Source organism: Brachyhypopomus gauderio, chromosome 1 (genome assembly GCF_052324685.1).
Source record: "Brachyhypopomus gauderio isolate BG-103 chromosome 1, BGAUD_0.2, whole genome shotgun sequence".
In the NCBI taxonomy this organism is placed as follows: Eukaryota; Metazoa; Chordata; class Actinopteri; order Gymnotiformes; family Hypopomidae; genus Brachyhypopomus; species Brachyhypopomus gauderio.
In genome coordinates, this window is record NC_135211.1 from 31,719,043 (window position 1) to 31,739,289 (window position 20,247).

Genomic DNA, 20,247 nt, shown 5'->3' on the forward strand with positions numbered 1-20,247 from the left:
GTGTGGTTATTGCGCATGGATTTCTACTTGAGGTTGACTAGTTAAAGTCACATGAGATCAGTGACAATAAAGCACTGATTAAAAGGAAGATTGGACAGTTTAAACTTTATAGTCCAAGTATTGCTTTATCATTTTATGCATTGTGGTTTGCTATGATTCTAAAATTAATAGATGCCTGTGAATAACCAGTTTTAGACAGTATAGTTCATACCCACTAATTGTATGTTGCTCAAAACCCAAGAGCTTAAAAAAAGGAGTAAAAAACAGAACATGGGCCATATTGGGTCTGACCCTGGGTCTGTGTCAGTATAGTTTATTCCCACTAATTGTATGTAGCGTGTTGCTTGATGCCATATTGGGTCTGACCCTGGGTCTGTTTTCAAGCGTGTTTCCCAACAATTTACACCTACTCCTTATTCTCGCACTCTACCCTTTCACTCTCAGCGCAGTAACATTATCAATTAATACACACAGATCTAAAAGATCTAAAGGCTCCCAAACCTTTTTTAAGGAGGTGCAGCCAACTCTAGCCTTTTCCCTTTTGTTATTTATTTCTTTTGCACTACACTGCTTGCCAAGTACTATGGGCCCCAGGCTTGTGGGAGTGTGCTGGGTTGTCTTCATGCTGCTTGCCAGGGATTAAGAAAAAGTTGGGTGAGGACCCAATGACACCCCCCCCCCCCCCCCCCGCTTAATCAAAGATGAGAGGTGCATGTGAAGTACATTTACCACTAAGCCCCCACTGCCACCATAAAAACTTTACTTTTAAATGGAGTAATTTTTCAGCCACTTCTATAGAAACGTGCAAGCACTACAATGCAGAGTGTTTAGAAATAATAAAAGTACAGCAAAAATCATGAAGCATTTATGCCCTGAAAGACAAGTGTCTTATCCAGGCTTGGCCAAGCACCAGACCCATTTTGGAGTGCAGTGGTGCAGCTCAACAACCAGCCCGGTCTCAACTCCGTTTAGCTACTTCCCAGCAGACGTCGAAGATGAGAGAGGGCAAACTCTTAAGCTCGTCTTAATGCCGCTGTGTGTGCCGTGTGGGGTGCAGAGACCGGATGGAAACACTCGCTCCGGGCACGAAGGACAACGGCGACACGGAGGAAGCAATATTTTTGCCTCTCCTCTCCTTCTCTGAACTGTGATGTGAGTTTATTCACTACTCACTGTCCTCCAAGGCAGAGACAACAACATCACAGTCCTTTATGAGCCAAGCAGCTCCCTGGAGATCACCAGTTAAAGGAACAGCAGTAAACTGGAATACAGCATAAAAGGTCTCTCCTCTGTTCACATTATCTAGGGTCATGGGACCTACACTAGAGAGCTTCTGGGTTCTTTCTTGTTATGCACAGTCCTTGAATGGTACATTGAACGTGTGGGACCTAGCTTCTATTAAATGCTTTGAAAAATAAAATAAATATGCCAGCTTTAGATTTCTGCTTTCCAGTTAAACATTCTGTTTGAGTCCATTTTATTTACCCAGGACAGGGTTAGAGGAAGGGGCACTGATAATTGCTCTATTATGTCGTTCTTTGCTGTATTGTAGTCTTTTGAGCACAGATGTATTTTCTTTTGGATTCCTCAGGAAGTCTGAGCTGTGGCAAAATGTATAATTAGAGTTTTTTTGGAACCTGCTGTTCAGAGTAGTAGCAGCCTCTGTTTAGAATAACTCTTGAAATGGCTGAAGTCAAAGAGGAACCCTGTGGGGGCACCAGGTTTTTACCCTGGCTGAGTTAAGCCACGGACTAAAAGCTTCTTCTCTTTCGCTCACCAACAGTTGCCTTGGGGAAAGACATTTCCGACGGACATAATGGTGTACTTGCAGGTGCTTTTCTTGCCAGCTTGGTTGCCAAGTAACTGACTATTTCAAGGATCACAGTCCACACAGCTCGACAAAATATGCACCCAGTAGGCCCTAAAGCAGCATGCCTCTGTATATAGAACTAGATAAATAACTGTGGGGTGTGTGTATACATGTATGTATGCACCATAAATATGGTGGTAGGTTAGAACCTAAATGCTTCCTTACAACCAACAAGCATTTTAAAGGCCACCAGATCCGGACCAAAAGAAAGCTGCTCGCGAAAGCCCAACGACCCACGACCCCAGTAAAGTCTCAAGATCAGTGCTGCCTAATTAAACTTCTGCCGCCCCTCCCCCTCCTTCCGGCCCGTTGTGTGGGCCTGCTCGTCTCTGGCTTGAAACATGTTGGGTGCTCTTCCTGTGAGGCGTGTGTGAGGTCTTTGAGCGGTGTGTTTGAACCCTTCACTGGGCCTCCGCTGGGTTGGCAGCTATGGCAGGACAGGCAGAACGCGCAGTAGAACAGCATTGACTCTGGAGCTACAACGCAGCTTTTTCAGGGTCTGAGGGCAGGGTGGGGCATGTTGCACTGGCTAAGATGGAACGGGGGTTGGGAGTCTTCAACAAGCCATTTTGATTGTCTGACATAAGTGGACCGTTTACTGTGCAGCTGGTGTAATCGCTCGACGAGTCTAGCTTGGTTTGAAAGACCTGTGTGTTGGGCTGATTAGGGACTTTGTTCATTCTTAAGCGAGTTGAAATTCCTTAAGCTGTAGTGGAAAATCCCACGCGTTCAGAGGAACGTGAAGGCATTCCGGTGGACATAGGGAGCAGTGGCCACGTGCAGACGAGACCATGCCGTGCTGCCCATGATGGCTCCCCTGCTGCATGCCAGGGCCCCGCTGAGAGCGTTATTAATAGCCGTGCCCGTTTGTGCCACGTGTGTGCGACGCGGCGGCCCACTGACAATTCCTCCCCTTGTTCCCCCTCCTCGCAGGGGCAAGTCTGCCAACGGGGACTACCGCAAAGACCCCCGGGAACGCAGCCGCAGCCCCGTGGAGCGTGCGGCCGCCCCTCCTGCCCTGAGCCTTCACGGGGGCCACCTCTACGCCCACGTCCCCAGCCTGGCTCTGGACCAGCCACTCGCACTAACCAAAAACAGCATGGACGCGGCCCGCACCATCGCCCTACCGACCACCGTCAGCCCCATCGAGCGCCAGCAGGTAATGGGTTCACCACAGGTGTCTTCAGGGTGGATGGACGCTGGAACCCTTGCAAAATTGAGATGGAATTCAACTGGGGTTTCTTGGGTAATCCGTTTCTGAGAAACACCACTGGGGATTACTTTTTATTTGATCAAGTACTCATAAAATACGAGTAATACTTTTATTCAGTATTTTTGTTTATAAAATGTGTTGAGTCTTTACATAATTTGACCCTTAATTTTTCCTTGTGATTTATGCAGAATCGACCCTCGGTGATCACGTGTGCCCCGGCGAACAACCGCAACTGTAACCTCTCCCACTGCACTGTGTCTCACAACGGATGCTCGGCCAGCCTGCCGTCTACATACAGGAGGCCCTCCAACAGTGAGTATCGCTCAACACCGCATGGGCTGTCCAAATGCCCCTTTACGAGGCCCCTCCCATATCTGGCTACCCCTCACTCTGTCCCTCAGAAGGTCAGTCTGGGGTCGTAGGAAATAAGATTTTACTCCTGTGACATACACTCATGGCTGCAGTATTTTTTTCCACAAATACTGGAGAAACATGCGTTATTTATGTCTGAAGGTCATGCGATGCTACAAGAAGGTAAGAAAGGTAACCAGGAAATTCTTCTTATTTTTTCAATAGCCAACACGACCTGCGACCCAGTGATCGAGGAACACTTCCGCCGCAGCTTGGGGAAGAACTACAAGGAGGCGGAGCCGGCGGCAAACTCCGTGTCCATCACGGGCTCAGTGGATGACCACTTCGCCAAGGCGCTGGGCGAGGCTTGGCTGCAGATCAAGGCCAAGGGCAGCTCTTCAGGAAGCCCTGACTCCTCCCCCAACAGTCACATGGTCAACCACAATCACTCCCCCTCCCTCGTTTCCTGAAAAGAGGACCAGTTCACCACAGCCCCCCAGTCCCCCAACTCCCCACCCTCCACACCTTTTCGCTTTGAAACAACCTGCATGTTTTAAGCTCGGCTTCAAGCAGCACTAGTGTATAGACGTGCATAAAAACAACAGAATGGCAAGTGTTTTTTTTTTTTGTTTGTTTGTGTCTCGTTTTTACTGTTTTCTTCCCTTTTCTTTAAAAAATGTTTGTAGACAGTTTTTGGACGCCCGGACCTCTTAAACGAGCAGGGTGATTTTCTTCTTTGAGGAAGCGAGTCAGCTAGCGTCCAGCCCCCGTCTCTGATACCAAAGAGAGCTCTGATGCAAACATTTCCCCCCGTTAAGAGGAAGCCATCATTTGCATCCAGCTGGATTAGTTCTTGCACCACAGTCGTTTTTGCGCGCTCCCTCCACACTCACCTGTTTTCGTACGTGTGTCCTTGAAACAGAAGGCTTTGTCCGATTTTGCACTATTGATGGTTTGAGGTCATACACTAGGGCGCTGGAGTTTTTGTTTCCGTGTTTTCTCGTTTGAAATGTAAAAGAGGGCAGACTGCTGACAGCGATGGTTGGGTGATGTTACGTCATTGTGGGGGGAGACTCTGATTCTTTCGATCCTTTTGGTTGGTGCTGATGACGGAATGGCATCGTTTTATTGTTTTTTTTAATGGGCATTGTTTGTTTTCCCTCCCAAGCACTGTGGTTTTGGTGGAATAGGTAAGGTTTTATGGGTAAGCTATTGCTTAACAGTGCATGTGTTTAAAATAGCTGGTATCTATTGTGTAGACATTTCATTCTTAATACTATTAGCCTTTTCCTCAGATTTTAGTTTTATTTTTGTCAGTAACAATCCTAGATAAACTCACTGCTGGTACAGTTGTACTCAATATTATTATTTTTTATTCAATATTCATTGTGGTAGCAGCAAGATACAGAGGACAGCCTCCGGCCAGGCCATCTATATATTAACAGTTGGATTTCTATGATATTAATCCGTGGTACAGGATGCTATTAGCGTTGTGCATGACTGAAAAATATCCGCAGCTATAGACAGGTCAGCCTTGAGAGTTGACAATCTGCTGAAAATAGAGAGCTATGTTGTTGTTGTTGTTGTTGTTATTGTTCCCCCCACTTCTGGATTTAGCACCTGGGTTTAGTATCTTAACTTCATCGTGGTTAGCTGCAGCTATTACAGCTGGCCCCTCCCCCCTTTTTAAAAACAACCAACCTGTACCAAGGTGAGATACATTCCTCCAATAGGGAACTTAGTACAGGTCTTGTTTTTAGCTCTCATTCTCAGCATAGCTATGAACTAGAGACTTTGTTGTGACGAGCGGTTGCACACAGAGGTGATACTTATACTGGGGCTCTGCTCATCTTAAACCTGCCTGTACATTCCATCACCCCAGTGACATCACTGAACGTGCACCACACTCTGGAGAACAGGAAGAAAACCCGTTTGGGAAGATCGTGGCCAGACGGCCCGCGCTAGCGGCCATTTCCTGGGGAGCTCTCAGAATGTCCTATTTACAAAAGTACTCCACAGATTAAACTATTTTTCACTTTGTAGTTTTATTGTATGTATATGATACAAAAAAAAAATCGTATACTGCGTTAGGCGATCATAGTGTCTTTGTGCATGCAGATGGGGGAAAGGGACTTGGTGTCCTGAGGTCAATATATACACATTTCACTACCAATTTACTAGGTAGGACACTCACTTTGTTGTTGACACACATTTACCCTACACACTGTAGGTAAATCACTTAATGGAAAAAAACGTTTTATATAGGTGACTAAGACCATCATTACGCTGCGCGTAACGAATGTACAGAGAAAAAATCGTAGGTATTTTTTGAGGAACAATTAATTTGTTAATGATATGTAGCTATTTAATTTTTCCCTGTCCTTTACTGTAATCATGCTCTTTTTTTGAGAAAAAAGTTGATCTTTTTCATTCGTAGATTTGTCTGTTTATGGTTAAAAGTGCAGGAACACAGTTATTCTATGAAAACACTGCGTTATAGCCACTTGTGTGTCATTTCTAAAGGCTACTGAGCAGTCTTGATACAGCTTTGAACACAGGGGCTTTTCAGCTGTCTCTGGAGACAATTGAACAAAACGTTCTCATCTTTTAGGCCGTTCGCCTGGGACGAGGACGCCACTCCAACCTGACCGGTTGACATTTTACTGCCGATATTCACTATTGAAACAGAAAATCTGAGAACGCCAATCTATGCTTCCAAAAGAACAAATGTTTGAAAATCCTTCACTGCAGACTCTAGTGTACTTTGGAACACCCCCAAATTGTTTGTACATCTGTATTATATCCTCATTTTGTGGCCTTGGGTCTCTTTTCAATTAAAACAAAATTGGCAGGCCATTGTTTTTTTTACTTAAAAGTAGCCTCAATGAACAATAAAGTGCTCTTAAACCACAGCCTGTGACTCTGTGTTCGTTCTTCAGTGGGGTGATCCGACAGCAGATCCTGTACCACAACAAATGAGTGAGCTTTCATCACAGAGCCTTTTCCCTGTAAGCCACCGCGTTGACATCAAAACGACGGGTGAGCAAAGGGGAAGAAGCGATGATCATATCGTACCACTGCTGTAGCTGCTGATCCAATGTGACTACATACGTGTGTATGATGGCAGTGTTGGTCCAAGATCAACTTGGTCAAGGGCTCAGGAAAATCTTTGCAGCAGGTGCCTCTTCATACGCATCTTAAGTATATATTGTCTGTTGAGGATCTTTACTGGTAATGGGTATATAGTAATTTTATTCTATAACTGGCAGGTATATCATTTCATAACAATTTCACAAAGAGCAATATGTGAAGAAGCACTACACCAAGTTAACTTTATTATGTGGCAGTGACATATTTGACATGTTACCGAATCAAAATTTAAATCATTAACGAAGAGCAAGATGTTATCTTTATGGTTTCTCACTCATTACATAACAGATGAGCTTCCACAGTTACTCAGTTACTTGTTTTAAAATGGGTCATAACTTAAAAACACTGTGCTCAGGTTTTTTAAATTTATTTACAACCCCATGTATTGTTTTGTTATACCTCAGAACTGAAGATGTCAATTTCTGTGGCAGATTACCAGAATGTTCATGCTGAGGGGGGGTGGCCATGTTGTTCATGCTGGCAGGGGGGGTGGCCATGTTGTTCCTGCCACGCTCGGCTCCTGCAAAGACAGACGGGCTCCGATTCAAAATCTTCAAATACTTTCATCATCGCTCATGTCCCAAATCTGTTAAGAGAGGAGAAAAAAACATGGATATAAAATGATGATACTGTGAGCTTCACTGGAGTTTGACATTACTGTACATCCATTGATTCTGTAACAACTAGCGTTCTCCCAGCTAGCCTGCTGTAATAGACACAGCTACTAGGAACTATGTAAACTTGCTCTACTCACTAGAAGTAAATGTTAAATCAGACTTGCCTGCCAGTACAGATTCAGTGTGGAGATGCTGTCCCCACACATACATACATGTAATATTCAACAATCTGAAGCCTGTTGAACCGTGCCAGGTAAGTAAGGGGCTGGATTAATAACCAATATGCTGTAGGGATTCAGGATTCAAACCAGTAAGAAAACCTCCCAAAGCTCATCAAGCAGTACGAACCTAAAAGAACCTGAAATCAGGTGAGTAGCAATGACAAATGTCATTGACTGCAGTCCTTAATCCAGCCAGATCATGGCACATAAAGAAGTTTTTGACCTATGAACTGAAACTGCATTTGAACCGAAACTTCAAAGTAGAGTGAGTGTGTGTGTGTGTGTGTGTGTGTGTGTGTGGTGGGGTGGTGGGGGGGTCTCTAAAGATGCTTGCAGATAAAGCAACCTAATCCAAGTAATGGTTTCAAACTAAGGCAGGTGATGCATTTCCCATTAATAAATTATGAGTTCACGTTTCACAATACTGAGGACACGAGACACCAAACTTCTAAACTACTAAACCACTTTGTTCAAATGGTTTTCCCATCTGTCCCATTCCTGTTAAAAGACATCAGCTATATTAACGCATGCTTACTCAAAGGCCAACCGCCATGTTTGTGTGTTATTTCACATACAAATGCCCTAGACAAAACTGCACCCTCACTGTTGTGCACAGCAGTTTGGAGAAGGTCGTGAATGTTTATGTATGGCTGCCTTTGAAAACGAAGGCAAAGCCCCCCCCCCCAGCACCACCACAGCACACCTGGCTGTCAAACGCTGCCATGTGTCATTGACATGCTAATAAATGCCCCCCTCCCCCCAACCAGCCCACCACAACAGTGGCTCAGAGACACTTGCTCACTTTGAAGTCTAAAGCCAACGTAAAAAAAAAAAAATTAATTAAAAAAAAGGGGGGGGGGGGCAGATGAAGGTTCAGAAAAGAGTAGAAAAGGTTATTTAGACTGTGAAGCTTTAGTTTTACTCCTTCCCTTTTTACGGAAGTGACATGGGCCTGTGACTAAACTTCAGTGTGTTACGCACACACACAGATGTGTGCGCAAACACACGCACACACACTCACACTCTTTCTCCTCATAATGGGACAGACGCCATGTCCAAAGCTCTTATGTCGAAAACACTGCTGCCATGCTGACGCTAGAAATTCCACACATTCTCTCTTCTGTCAGGGCACTTGGCATAGTGAACAGAGAATGGAATGATATCTACAGTCTGACCAGCACATACTCTGACACACACACACACACACACACACACACACACACACACACACACACACACACACACACACACACACACACACACACACACACACACACACACACACACACACACACACACACACACACACACGGGCCGGTTTGTAATTTGTTTTTTAAACTGTATTTTGTTATATGTTGTCTGTAAATTGTACATACTATACATTCTGGATACATTGGGGTCAGTAAACACTGTGTGTGGATTCTCCAAGACCCACAGTGTGTCGTCGTCCCCCAGTCATTCTGACAACAAACTTTTACATCCATCCTGGAGGATGATAATTACACAAGCGTAAATTACACATGCTCTCACACTGCAAAAATGGTTTTATGGTGAATGTTTACATGTCAATACAGTCACAACAGTCATCTTTACTATTTGATAAACATTTGATTACAATTTTTGCTATCTTATTATTTTACTACATTTATTGTCGTTTTCTTCTATTATTTTATGTCATTTATGTCTATTATTTATGTATTTTTATTATTTTATCTTATTTTATTATGTCTTCATTCTATGTTTTGTAAAGCACTTTGAGTTGCATGTATGTATGAAAGGAGCTGTATTATTATTCCAGGAGTCTTTAAAGGGCTTAGGCAGGGACAACTGAGGACGTCTGAGTCTTCAAAGTTAAAATTTGAAAATGTGCTGGTCAGAGGTCTGCAGCTTTACAGACTGGCTGGTCAGAGACCTGCTGCTGTACAGACTGGCTGGTCAGAGATCTGTCGCTGTACAGACTGGCTGGTCAGAGGTCTGTCGCTGTACAGACTGGCTGGTCAGAGGTCTGTCACTGTACAGACTGGCTGATCAGAGGTCTGCCAATGTACAGACTGGCTGGTCAGAGGTCTGTCGCTGTACAGACTGGCTGGTCAGATCTGAAGCTGTACAGACTGGCTCATTTCTATGCTAGTGTTTTCAGGCAATAGCAGGGCTATACACCACACTCAGTCAATAATGGGGACAGTTAGTGGTTTTGTTTTTTTTTTTGCAATTTTTATAACTTAAATGGGTAAGCAAAAAGCAAGCATACATTTTATTATACAAAATGGATGAGACATCGGTCATACTACAGTTAACAGGAATATCAAAATCATCAGAATAGATGTAGTCATAATAAAGAAGATGGAGTTAGGGGTTTTTTTGCTGTAATGGCTGTAAGGTAAAAAAAGAAAGAAAGAAAAGAATGACTAGGTGGTGTATTGAAATAGAACGAGCTATTAGGATGTTCTGTCTTCAAATGGAACATTAAATCTACCAGGTACACTGCAAATAACAGCCCCCCTCATCATGGAAATTGTGTGAAAAAGCTTATTTGCTTGATGGAAAAAATCTTCAGAGTACTTTTAATGCCTCTGCCTGTTCCCTCGTGTTCCAAATGTGAACTGAAATGAGGACTAATAAGATGGAGCTTCAGCAGGACACACTGCAAACTGTAATATGTAATATTAATATGTAATATGTAAGAAATTACAATTATAATCATTACAAGTTATTGTATTTGAGTAACTATAGTTAGTATTTGAAAGTATTTGTGTGGAATTATTGTAAGTATACATGTAATGGTAATACCAGGCATTACATTTAAATGAGACATTTTCACAATGATGTTCAAATAAAAGCATCCTCCATACACGTTTGAGAAGTGTCATACCCATATCCTGTTTAGGACAGGATGGGACACACAACCCCACACATCTACAGGAACATTTCAAACTAAATGAGACATGAATTACAGGAATGAGAAAAAATGGCAAATGAGATTTTTAAAAGCTGAAAAAAGAAATCCTAATCATGCTACCTTTTCTCTTCTACCATTTGAAAAACACGACCTTGTCACTAGAGGCAATAGCCTCTTACACAAATTGCAGGCTACACATAGCCGGACGGGAAATAAAAGGACAGAGTACAATAGGAGAAAGACTTAGACAGGAGTTTATGCAAGGATTACATGTATAAATGTAATTTGCGTTTGCGTCTGTATAGAAATTCCTTACTGTGAAGTTCAGCCATTCCCACTGCACTTCAACAGCCTGTCAAATTTCCCTTTACCCTTTTAAATCATGCAACCACCAGGCCCTTTAATCCACAAACTGAGCCTGCTGCCAAGCTAACAGAAAATGGCAGTATTATAATTTGAGCAGTATTTGCCCCTATGCAATTTTTATTTTAGATATTTTTTCTTTGTAGTAAGTGATTATTCTAAAACCTTTCTAATGGCAATTATCCTAGATGTCAATCCATTTTTAGCCCTTTGCGATTGAATGAAGTATATTTGGTTAGCGTTGTCTACAGGAATAGGAGAGCTTGATGTAATTAAGGCCCTCTGGTGAATTCATTTGCTAGTCAGAAATGTCAGCAGTGGGGTTTGGCTATCTCTGCTTATAAAAGGCCCTTCTCCACCACTGTCTGCCAGAGACATACTTGAACAATATGAAGCATTAACAATTGTTATATATGACAAAAATAGGGTAAATCATGATAAGTTTAATTAATACTTAGTAGAGGATATCTATTTGATCTAAATCTACTAAAATGATAAGACAGAAGCCAGATCACTGAACCGTTCATACAATGGCAGTCAGAGGCAACAGACCCGACCACTGAAAACCTTTTTGACGTTGCTAAATTTAAGTGCATCTGGGCATTATCCAATAGGGAAACAGGAGAAACCGAATACTCTGCTGAAGCGGCTTTGCCTGAAGTTAGATGCACGCTTGCCAGCTCACCGGCAGGAGCACGAGGGATTTGGTTGATACTTGGTCGCTCAGGTATCAAAAACATTTTTGCCCGGTGCAGGATGCATGACTTAAACGGTGTTACAATCCAAGAGTCCACAGAAACATGTGAGAACTCTTTCTCCACACTGAAAAATGTCCCTCGCTGTCAAAAGACTGCGTGAGTCAAAAGAAGAGCATCGAACTAACGCAGCGGAAGTGTGAGTATGGGGTAAAACTCACGACTCACTGCAAGTGTGGTGATGTGCTCAGCTGTCTGGGATGACAAAACGCATGGTTGACTAATCAAAATCTAACTAAATAAAAAAATAATAATCCGTTTTAGTTTCCGATGGCCCTTCTATTGTTTGGTTATGTCCAAGTGATTATTCTGATTTTTCAGAATTAAGATGGTCTGCTTTTCAGATGCTGAACCTACAGTGGCCTCGGGGAAAAAAAAAAAAAAAAAAAAAGTGACAACAGACTCCAGGTGAAAATGCCATATTTAGAGACATTTTGCGAGCTCACTTAAAGGCGATCTAATGATGCAACCACACGCAAGAGAGGGAGCACACCTTGAAGCAGGGTTCTTTGAGTTACTGGGTTAACTTTGAGTTTTACTCCGAGCTTAACTTGTGCGTAATGGTGACAGGATGACAGGTTCGTATTTTACCACCTTCAATTACCACAGCAATTTAGTCTCAGCTAATCTATTCCAGGGCAGGTGAAGATTCCATTGAGCTAAAGTGAGGTAAAGAACGGCAGGAGGTTTTTCCTTTCTTATTTGCCGATTTCTATAAACTTGCTTTGTGACGACACCTTTTGCTAAGAAGCTAGAAATCTGAACAAGCAGGCTCATTTTAGTGCCAGACAAACGTGAATAAAACACGAGTTCACTTGGATAATTCATACCTATTTCTGAAGATGTATTGATTGTGAAATAAACCCAGGGTGAAATTAAGGAATGAGGACCCAAACCCCATGCTGATAGTAACCATCCCATACTTTGATGCATCAGACACAGTTAATGTAGCCAGTGCAGTACAGGTGTCCGTGTCTCCAGCGAGTCTCGTGGTCTACCCCTCTGATTAAGAAACATGATTGCAGCCAACTGTCCTCTGACGTTTAGTCTCCTAAAATGGGAGAACGTCCACAACTGTGTCCACATGTTACATGATTTCAACATGCAGGGGAGTGCAAACTGCATCAGGCCGCCTGCATGCCTCACAACTGCACCATGATACCACTTTGCACTTCTGGTAGATGATGCATTTCACTGCCTGTACATTTTCTGAACAATACCAAAGCTGAATCTATCAACCTATCCATCTCTCAATGGATACCCATATCCAACACACAACAGGCACAAGTATGTTGTATTCAAACAAATAAATCTAATACTATTTACCCACAATTACATATGTGTGTTTTCAGAAGCAAAAAAGGAGTCCTTCTGTTAAGCATTAACTCACAGTGGATTATAATTTACCTCATGTCTTATACAGGGACCATAAAGTTGCAAAATCTACCTCCTGCACTGCAACTGCCAAACGACTGTTGAATGACTGTCAGACTAAATCTGAACCGAGTCACGGTGAACCTCCCACATGGGCGATAATGAACACAATGCTATCACAGTACCGGATCGTTTGAACCCCCCTTCAGCAGAGGACGCCTAGAACAGGCAGCGGCTCTTAGTACTGAGAAAACAAACGGCTGGGGTGAAATTTCAAGAAAAAGAAGACACTCTTTCAGGTTCATTGAGGTCAGGTAAAAATTAGTGGAGGTTGTTTTGCAGCGTCTGTGAATTCTTCGGACACATTCCCCTCCCCTAGAGTCATGAAGTTGCTCCAGCTTTGATAGCTACATGCTACAATAAGGGACAGGGTGGCTGATCTGCAAACTGGGGGTGCTCACAACGACTTGCACATGCTCACAGAAGCACATGGCGGATTTATTATATAAGCCTAAAGGCAGGGGAGCCTTCAACGGAGCCTGTTTTGTGTACTGGAAATCAAAAACAGTGTGAAAATCAGCCCCGGCCTTTTATCACTAAGCTAAACTGCTATAAACACTGAGATTCTGGGACCACACAAGGGGCAATTATACCCAAGTTTGCAAGCAATCATGCCCTTTAAAGAGATTTACCCTAGAAGCCACATGACCTATAATCAGGACACATTAAATGTTCGCCATTAACGACAAAACCATTAATCCTGGCAGCAGAGAGCAGAGCTGTGAATCAGAGTTGTAGTGTTTAATGTCCTGTGATGTGGTCACTTTATATCCACTGCAAATGTATACTGCATAAATCACATGACTAATCAATGAAACGATGCCTCAGTTGTGGTTTTCCCAGTGAACAAAAATCCACTGATGAGCTGATCCAGGTTTGATCACCATAAAATGACAGTTAGTGTCCATACATTCATCTTGTAGAACTGCAAATGTCCATCAGTGACTTTCTGTACCGTTTGTAAATATACATACAGCAGAGAAGACAGTAAACAACCAAAATGAAATCTGGATGTAGTCTGTTTATAACTATTTTGTAAACCAGTAAGACAGTTCTGAGAATCCCCACAACCCCATTACTATAATGACGGTGGACTGAGAATTACCCTTGGCTAGTTAAAGTGAAACCCAAAAAACTATGGTTGTGAATTGCTACTTTGCAAAAACACACATAGAGAGAGAGAGAGAGAGAGAGAGAGAGAGAGAGAGAGAGAGAGAGAGAGAGAGAGAGAGAGAGAGAGAGAGAGAGAGAGAGAGAGAGAGAGAAATGTCCTGGTATAAGTAATGTCCTGGTATCAATCTAAAGATCCAGAAGATGAGGTGAGACGCTGGTTTTGCCGTGCTGGGCTGCTAAACCACATGTTCTACAGGACAGGCTCCATCTCCATTCACATGTCTGTAGGGCCAGAGGATCATGAAGTGGATTCCTAGGGTGCACATATACCATCATATTGATTAATATAAAATGTAAATGTGCCATATTTTGTCAATTGTGATTTTTACACCCCAATCGAAATTTATCCTCCGCTTTTTACCCATCTGTGCAGTCAGAACCCACACACACACACACACACACACACACACACACACACTAGTGATTACTAGGGGGCTGTGGATCACACGTGCCCAGAGCGGTGGGCAGCCCTAGCCCGGCGCCCGGGGAGCAGTTGGGGTTAGGTGCCTTGCTCAAGGGCACCTCAGTCATGGCCTCAGGCCTGGGAATCGAACCCACGACCCTCTGGGCACAAGACCAGTTCCCTAACCGGCAGGCCATGACTGATAGTAGAGTAACTCTGGATAAGAGCATCTGGCAAATGCTCCAAGTATAAATGTATAGGTGTATATAAAACATACAAACAGAAACATAAAAAATATATGTATATAAAGTTTAAAGCTTGACTGACACATTGAGACTGTGTCAATCTTGAAGCTACTAGTTTTAACTCCAAATTCTTGGCAGGTTCTCCTTGCCAATCTTCATGATTGATTTCAAACTTGGCACCACAAACAGGGAAAAAATAGATAAAGCAGAAATAGATAAATGAGGGCAGTTTACCTGGTTTATGTGTATTAAATGAAAAGTGGTGTAACAGTAAGCCAAAATAAACACCATATCTGCCCATAATTGCATCTGAAGACACAACCTCTGTCCCTTGATGAGTTCTCCTCTTTAACTAAAGTCCAGAGATAATACATGTAATCTTTCACTCGGCAACAAGAAACAAGTGTTATTAAGGAAGACACACACACATGCATGCCTCACACACACACACACGCACGCCTCACTCACACACACACACACACACACACGCATGCCTCACTCATACACACACGCACGCACGCACACACACACACACACACTCTCTCTCATACACACAAACACACACACATACACACAAACACACACACACACACACACACACACACACACACACACACACACACACACACACACACACAGTGACGTCTGAACCGGGAGAGGTCAGAGGTGAGTGAGGGTGACGTCTGAACCGGGAGAGGTCAGAGGTGAGTGAGGGTGACCTCTGAACCAGGAGAGGTCAGAGGTAAGTGAGGGCGGGAGCCTCTGATCCCAGATGCTGGAGCCGAAGCCCCAACAGCTGCGTGTTCAAATGACGCCTGGGTGCAGCTCGATCCCGCTTCAGTAGAGGAGGAAACATCCGTGTGAGTGCAGTGGCGGGAAAAGACCTGCCTGCTGCCATTTTGTGATTGGCCTCCATGTACATCCTTAATATAGCATCCGTCTAAAAGTTTGTTGTAGAAGTTACACTGAATCTAAAGTGTCTAAAGTGATCCAAAGACTACAGTTCCCATCATTACTCTGCATTTATTTTGTAGCAACTACCTCATTGATGCAGACATGCAGACCAGAAGCCCCGAGCGGTGCAGGCTGGTCTGCTGGCCTGCGGCTCCTCCGTGCAGGCGGCCTGGGTTTTCCCCTTCCCTCTGGCCAGCGCCGCCTGATCTGCTGACTGTTCCTGTGCTCCTCCCCTTAACCGTCCGGCATGTTGCTCCTCTCGTACGGCTCAAGAACTCATTTCACATCATCCCACTCCCTCAGGGCCATGAGTCACGCTCCAGCCGACGCACAGCCATAAACACCAGAGCAGCCTCCTGCCAGCACACCCCTACAGGACATCAAGACTCAAGGCAAAAGCTCATTTATGTCTCAAACACACGGTCATCATCACCCTTGCAGACCCTTTGCAGTTTTTCCCCCCTACACACACAACTGAAAGCTACACATGTCACAGCCAGGAATCAAGATGCTAATCAGGTGCCTACAAAAATACTGACATAACCGATCCCCCCAAAACTGTCTCCACACTGAGCAGATTCACATAAACACCAGCTAGCCACACAAAGTGCGGGTTCTGTGTGGCGTGACGGCTAGCCGGACGCAGCTGTGGGCCACGGCGTCTGTGGACGGATAGAAGGCCCCTGCTCGAGTTCACTCAACTGACTCTCGTTACACTGTGGGACACGTTTCCTGTCCCACACATCAAGGAAAAACACTTGGAGGCGACTCAGGGCGTCTGAAGCTTGCTTGGCTTCCAGCAGCAAAGTAAACATATATACGGAGCCAATGGGGAGATCATGTACGGCACTGCAACGCCGCAAACAGTCGTCCTGCTTTTGGGAAGTGTGTGTTTTCAGCTTTACTGCACCATACTAAATACAGGACATGAGCATTCAAACAGCATTGTACTCTGTGTCACAATTACAACATACAGCCGCCTAAAAGGGGTCACCCTCGCTTACCTCACATCCTGTTTGGAAGAAGTGGACACCTTACTCAATGATGGCAGCCATCCGGTACCTGAGTAACATGTGTGGTCATGTTTACGTGTTGAGGATCTACTCTACGTTATGAACCACATTATAAACCAAGGCCCTTTTGTGAAGCTGGACAAAGTTACAAAGTGCCTTACAAAAGCCACCAGCTTTAATTACCCAGCACATGTTTTCAAAACCACAAGATACGTGAATAAAGTCACCCAGTAAAAATGAAACCCGATCACTCCAGCGGATGTAAACAAACACTACCATTATGTACAACAGCCTGCTCCATTTATTTTTGTCTTCTTCATTTGCAAAAAAATGAGCTGCTGGACATTTTATCCAATATTAATTGGGTAGTGTAAAACATACAGTAAATTCAACTTGTAGAGTATTAGTAGTGAATGGCGACCTTAACTGTGTCTCCCAAATCGCTTGGAGATACGTAAATAGCACACAAGGTGAGATTACACTGCAGCCTGCAGACCAGCCAATCTAACCAGCAAATGGCACAGATCTCCTGTGGTTCTCCTGTGGGAACGCACACCCAGGACGGTGTTCTAACAGGGATCATGTGTACAGTGCCCAGCTATAGAGGAACAGCAGCAGAAGCTGAGACACGCCTGGTGACCTGTGGATGAGTGACCACCAGGGAAAGATGGTTCCCATACTGATAAACCAAAAAAAAAAACACATGCATAGCAATGTTGGGAAGGCAACATTGGGGGGGGGGGGGGGGTTGGCGGCTGATGGAAGAGCTTGAACGGCTGAATTACGATGGGGCTGTAGGTGCTAATCAAATGGAAAAAACCAGAATCCCTTCAAAGGGTGTATGCTAGTACAAACCTGCCCTTTTAATTACATGTGTGACTAACATCCAGCTGACATGTGGTTTAAGTGGAAATCAAGGCTCAGGGGTGCAGGAGTATATGCTCACCACACACACACACACACACACACACACACACACACACACACACAAAACACTTTTTTAAAGGCTTGGGTTTAGGAAGGAAAAAAAAGTCTTTTAATGAAGATGACTGAAAGGTTTCCAAAGACAAGGGCAAATCACTTGAAACCAGAGAGCAGCTTATCTGGGATCAAACACAAGCTCGTGCTCTGAGGAGCACTAACCACAGACCGAGAGCTGGTCTTAAGAGTAAGACCCTCACAGGTTTGTGTTCTTTGAAGATGTTCAAAGATAATTTCGTGGGACAGACCAGCAAAAACAAGGAACAAAACTTTTTTCATGGATGCCAACAGTAATCGATCAACTGCAGTTATATATTCGATGGGTTAGAATAGACCTAGGTGGAGTAACGTGGACGGGTAACGTGGACGGGTAACGTGGATGGGTAACGTGGAACACACTACGCAAAGTCCTGCGATCAGCCAGGCACGGTCTGGAATAAACAAGACCATGCCATAACACAGAAATATAGACGGGAAGGTTAAACTATTAAAGGCATTCTGAGGAAACCACACTTCTAAATGACTACAACACTATCTGCTACCCTTTCAATAATAGAAGCCCTAAAGGTGTGGGCGGGGCCGGAGCAGGCCGCAACTCTGAGGGTAGAAAACGCAAACACGGGGATCATCATATCTGTCCATCCCATGTGTTGGGCGAAGAATCAGGGGAGATAAGGGCCAGTGACGCAGCGTCTAAAGGGCCCACAGAGGATTACACTGCTGCCTGGTGCCAGAATCCGTTCTGCCTCAGATGGGCCTCCGAAAACTGATAAAACACAGAAAGCACATCAGGACATCTTACAACAGCCAGCTTTTGTACACACACACACACACACACACACACACACACACACACACACACACACACACACACACACACACACACACACACACACACACACACACACACACACACACACACACACACACACACACACACACACACACACACACACACACACACACACACACACACACACACACACACAACCCTCTAGTGAACTGGATCACATATCCATCACACACGCCAAACTTGGGGCCAGATCTGATCACTATCACCGAGGCTCAATTCACAGTGATTAATTGTGTCCAGAGCCACAGGACCACATAACACTAGGGTGGAGGTGGGAGCCTGGAAATTACATCTGAAAACGTATTAGTTTTATTATTATGTTGTTGTATATATACACAAGTTACACCCTGTCAGGAAATGTTAGTGCTACAGTTCTTAATATGAAAAAAGTTGCTTTGTTTTAGTACTAATGCAAGTTCAGATTCTTAAACAATCATCAAATACCCGAACAAGACCCAATTATCTCCAGACCAAGTAACAATACTGCAATTACCGTATTTTCTGAACTATAGAATGCACCTCAATATAAGCTGCACCCAGTGGCGGACTTAGAAATTTGGGGGCTCAAGGCAAATTTTGCTAGGGGGCCCATCAACATTAATATGCGAGAAATAAGTCAGCTAATCAGGGGGCCCCTACAGTGGGCTGCAGTGGGAGGGGTCCAAGGCAGTTGCCTAGCCACGCCTCTATGCAAAGACCGCCTCTGGCCGCACCTACAAAGTAAAAAAAAAAAAAAAAGGAAAATGTTGTATAATCCGCACCGGGCTAAAAGCTGCATATATCTACTAAACTGAATACATTTAACTGAACTGATCAGTAGCATTTCACGTGCTCAATTCTGACTCCCCTCGTTTATCCGCATAAAGACGCTACAGATTATATTGTTGATTTATGTTTCAATTCATAAATAAGAGCTAGACTTTAATTATCCATCACAGCAAACACAGCATTATCTATGTCCAAAGCCACACTGGCTCAAGGGTGTTAATTATTTTAAATAAAATACACACTGGCTATACCGAAGTTCACTTCTGACCACGACATCGCAGTATTACAGCAGTATTATGTCTAAATATCTAGTTATCTAGTAATATCTAGTAGTGCTCAATGAACTAATTTATAATCACTGTAACTCCCGAATATCATCTGTATAGTCTTTATGCGTGTGCAAACGAGGGGAGTTGGATTCTGCCGGGGATTCGGAATTTGTCACAACACATGTTGGTTTGAAAAGAATCTCCGTCATGCCTGCTACTTATATGTGCTAAATGAAAATTAGCACTTTCTTCTTTGATTTACAACTTTGACTTACCACCTGATTAACTTTCTGCTCTGCTCTGTAGAAAAATCTACAGAAAAGCCACACCTCATTATAAGCCGGATGGTTCAAATTGTGGGGAAAAAAGTAGGGTTCACACCCGTACCCTCGCCAGGGGTCACACCCGTACCCTCGCCAGGGGTCACACCCGTACCCTCGCCAGGGGTCACACCCGTACCCTCGCTAGGGGTCACACTGGGCTGTGGATGCTGCGCTCACAGCGACTGAAGGAGGAGGTTCTGGTGATCATGGGAACACTGTTGATGGCTCTGCGCTATCATCCCTCTTCTGGCCACATTTGTAGGCAAGACAACCAGCCACCATAAAGCGTCTCGTTTAGTGGGAAACGTGGTCCTGCTCCACCAGGGAGTCAAAACTGGAGATAAGAAGACCAAACAAACATACTGACTTGTCAACAAGGACAAAACAAGAAA

The 20,247-nt window shown here is 44.0% G+C and overlaps 2 protein-coding genes across 5 annotated transcripts in view; one reads left to right on the plus strand and one right to left on the minus strand.

Moving 5' to 3' along the window:
* Window positions 1-6,346, plus strand: part of vgll4b (vestigial-like family member 4b) — a 29,711-nt gene extending 23,365 nt beyond the window's left edge. For both annotated transcript variants that reach the window (XM_077009828.1, XM_077009818.1), the window contains 3 exons: window positions 2,804-3,029; window positions 3,272-3,395; window positions 3,660-6,346. In XM_077009828.1, coding sequence (XP_076865943.1) covers window positions 2,804-3,029; window positions 3,272-3,395; window positions 3,660-3,904 — 595 coding nt within the window. In that variant the 3' untranslated portion in view covers window positions 3,905-6,346. The remainder of the gene's footprint in view (window positions 1-2,803; window positions 3,030-3,271; window positions 3,396-3,659) is intronic.
* The window catches only part of atg7 (ATG7 autophagy related 7 homolog (S. cerevisiae)), a 65,428-nt gene continuing 51,031 nt past the window's right edge, over window positions 5,851-20,247 (minus strand). For 2 of the 3 annotated variants that reach the window (XM_077009783.1, XM_077009792.1), the window contains one exon: window positions 5,851-7,104. In XM_077009783.1, coding sequence (XP_076865898.1) covers window positions 7,057-7,104 — 48 coding nt within the window. In that variant the 3' untranslated portion in view covers window positions 5,851-7,056. Of the gene's footprint in view, window positions 7,171-20,247 lie in introns of all 3 variants that reach the window. The other variant, XM_077009802.1, reaches the window with a different exon arrangement.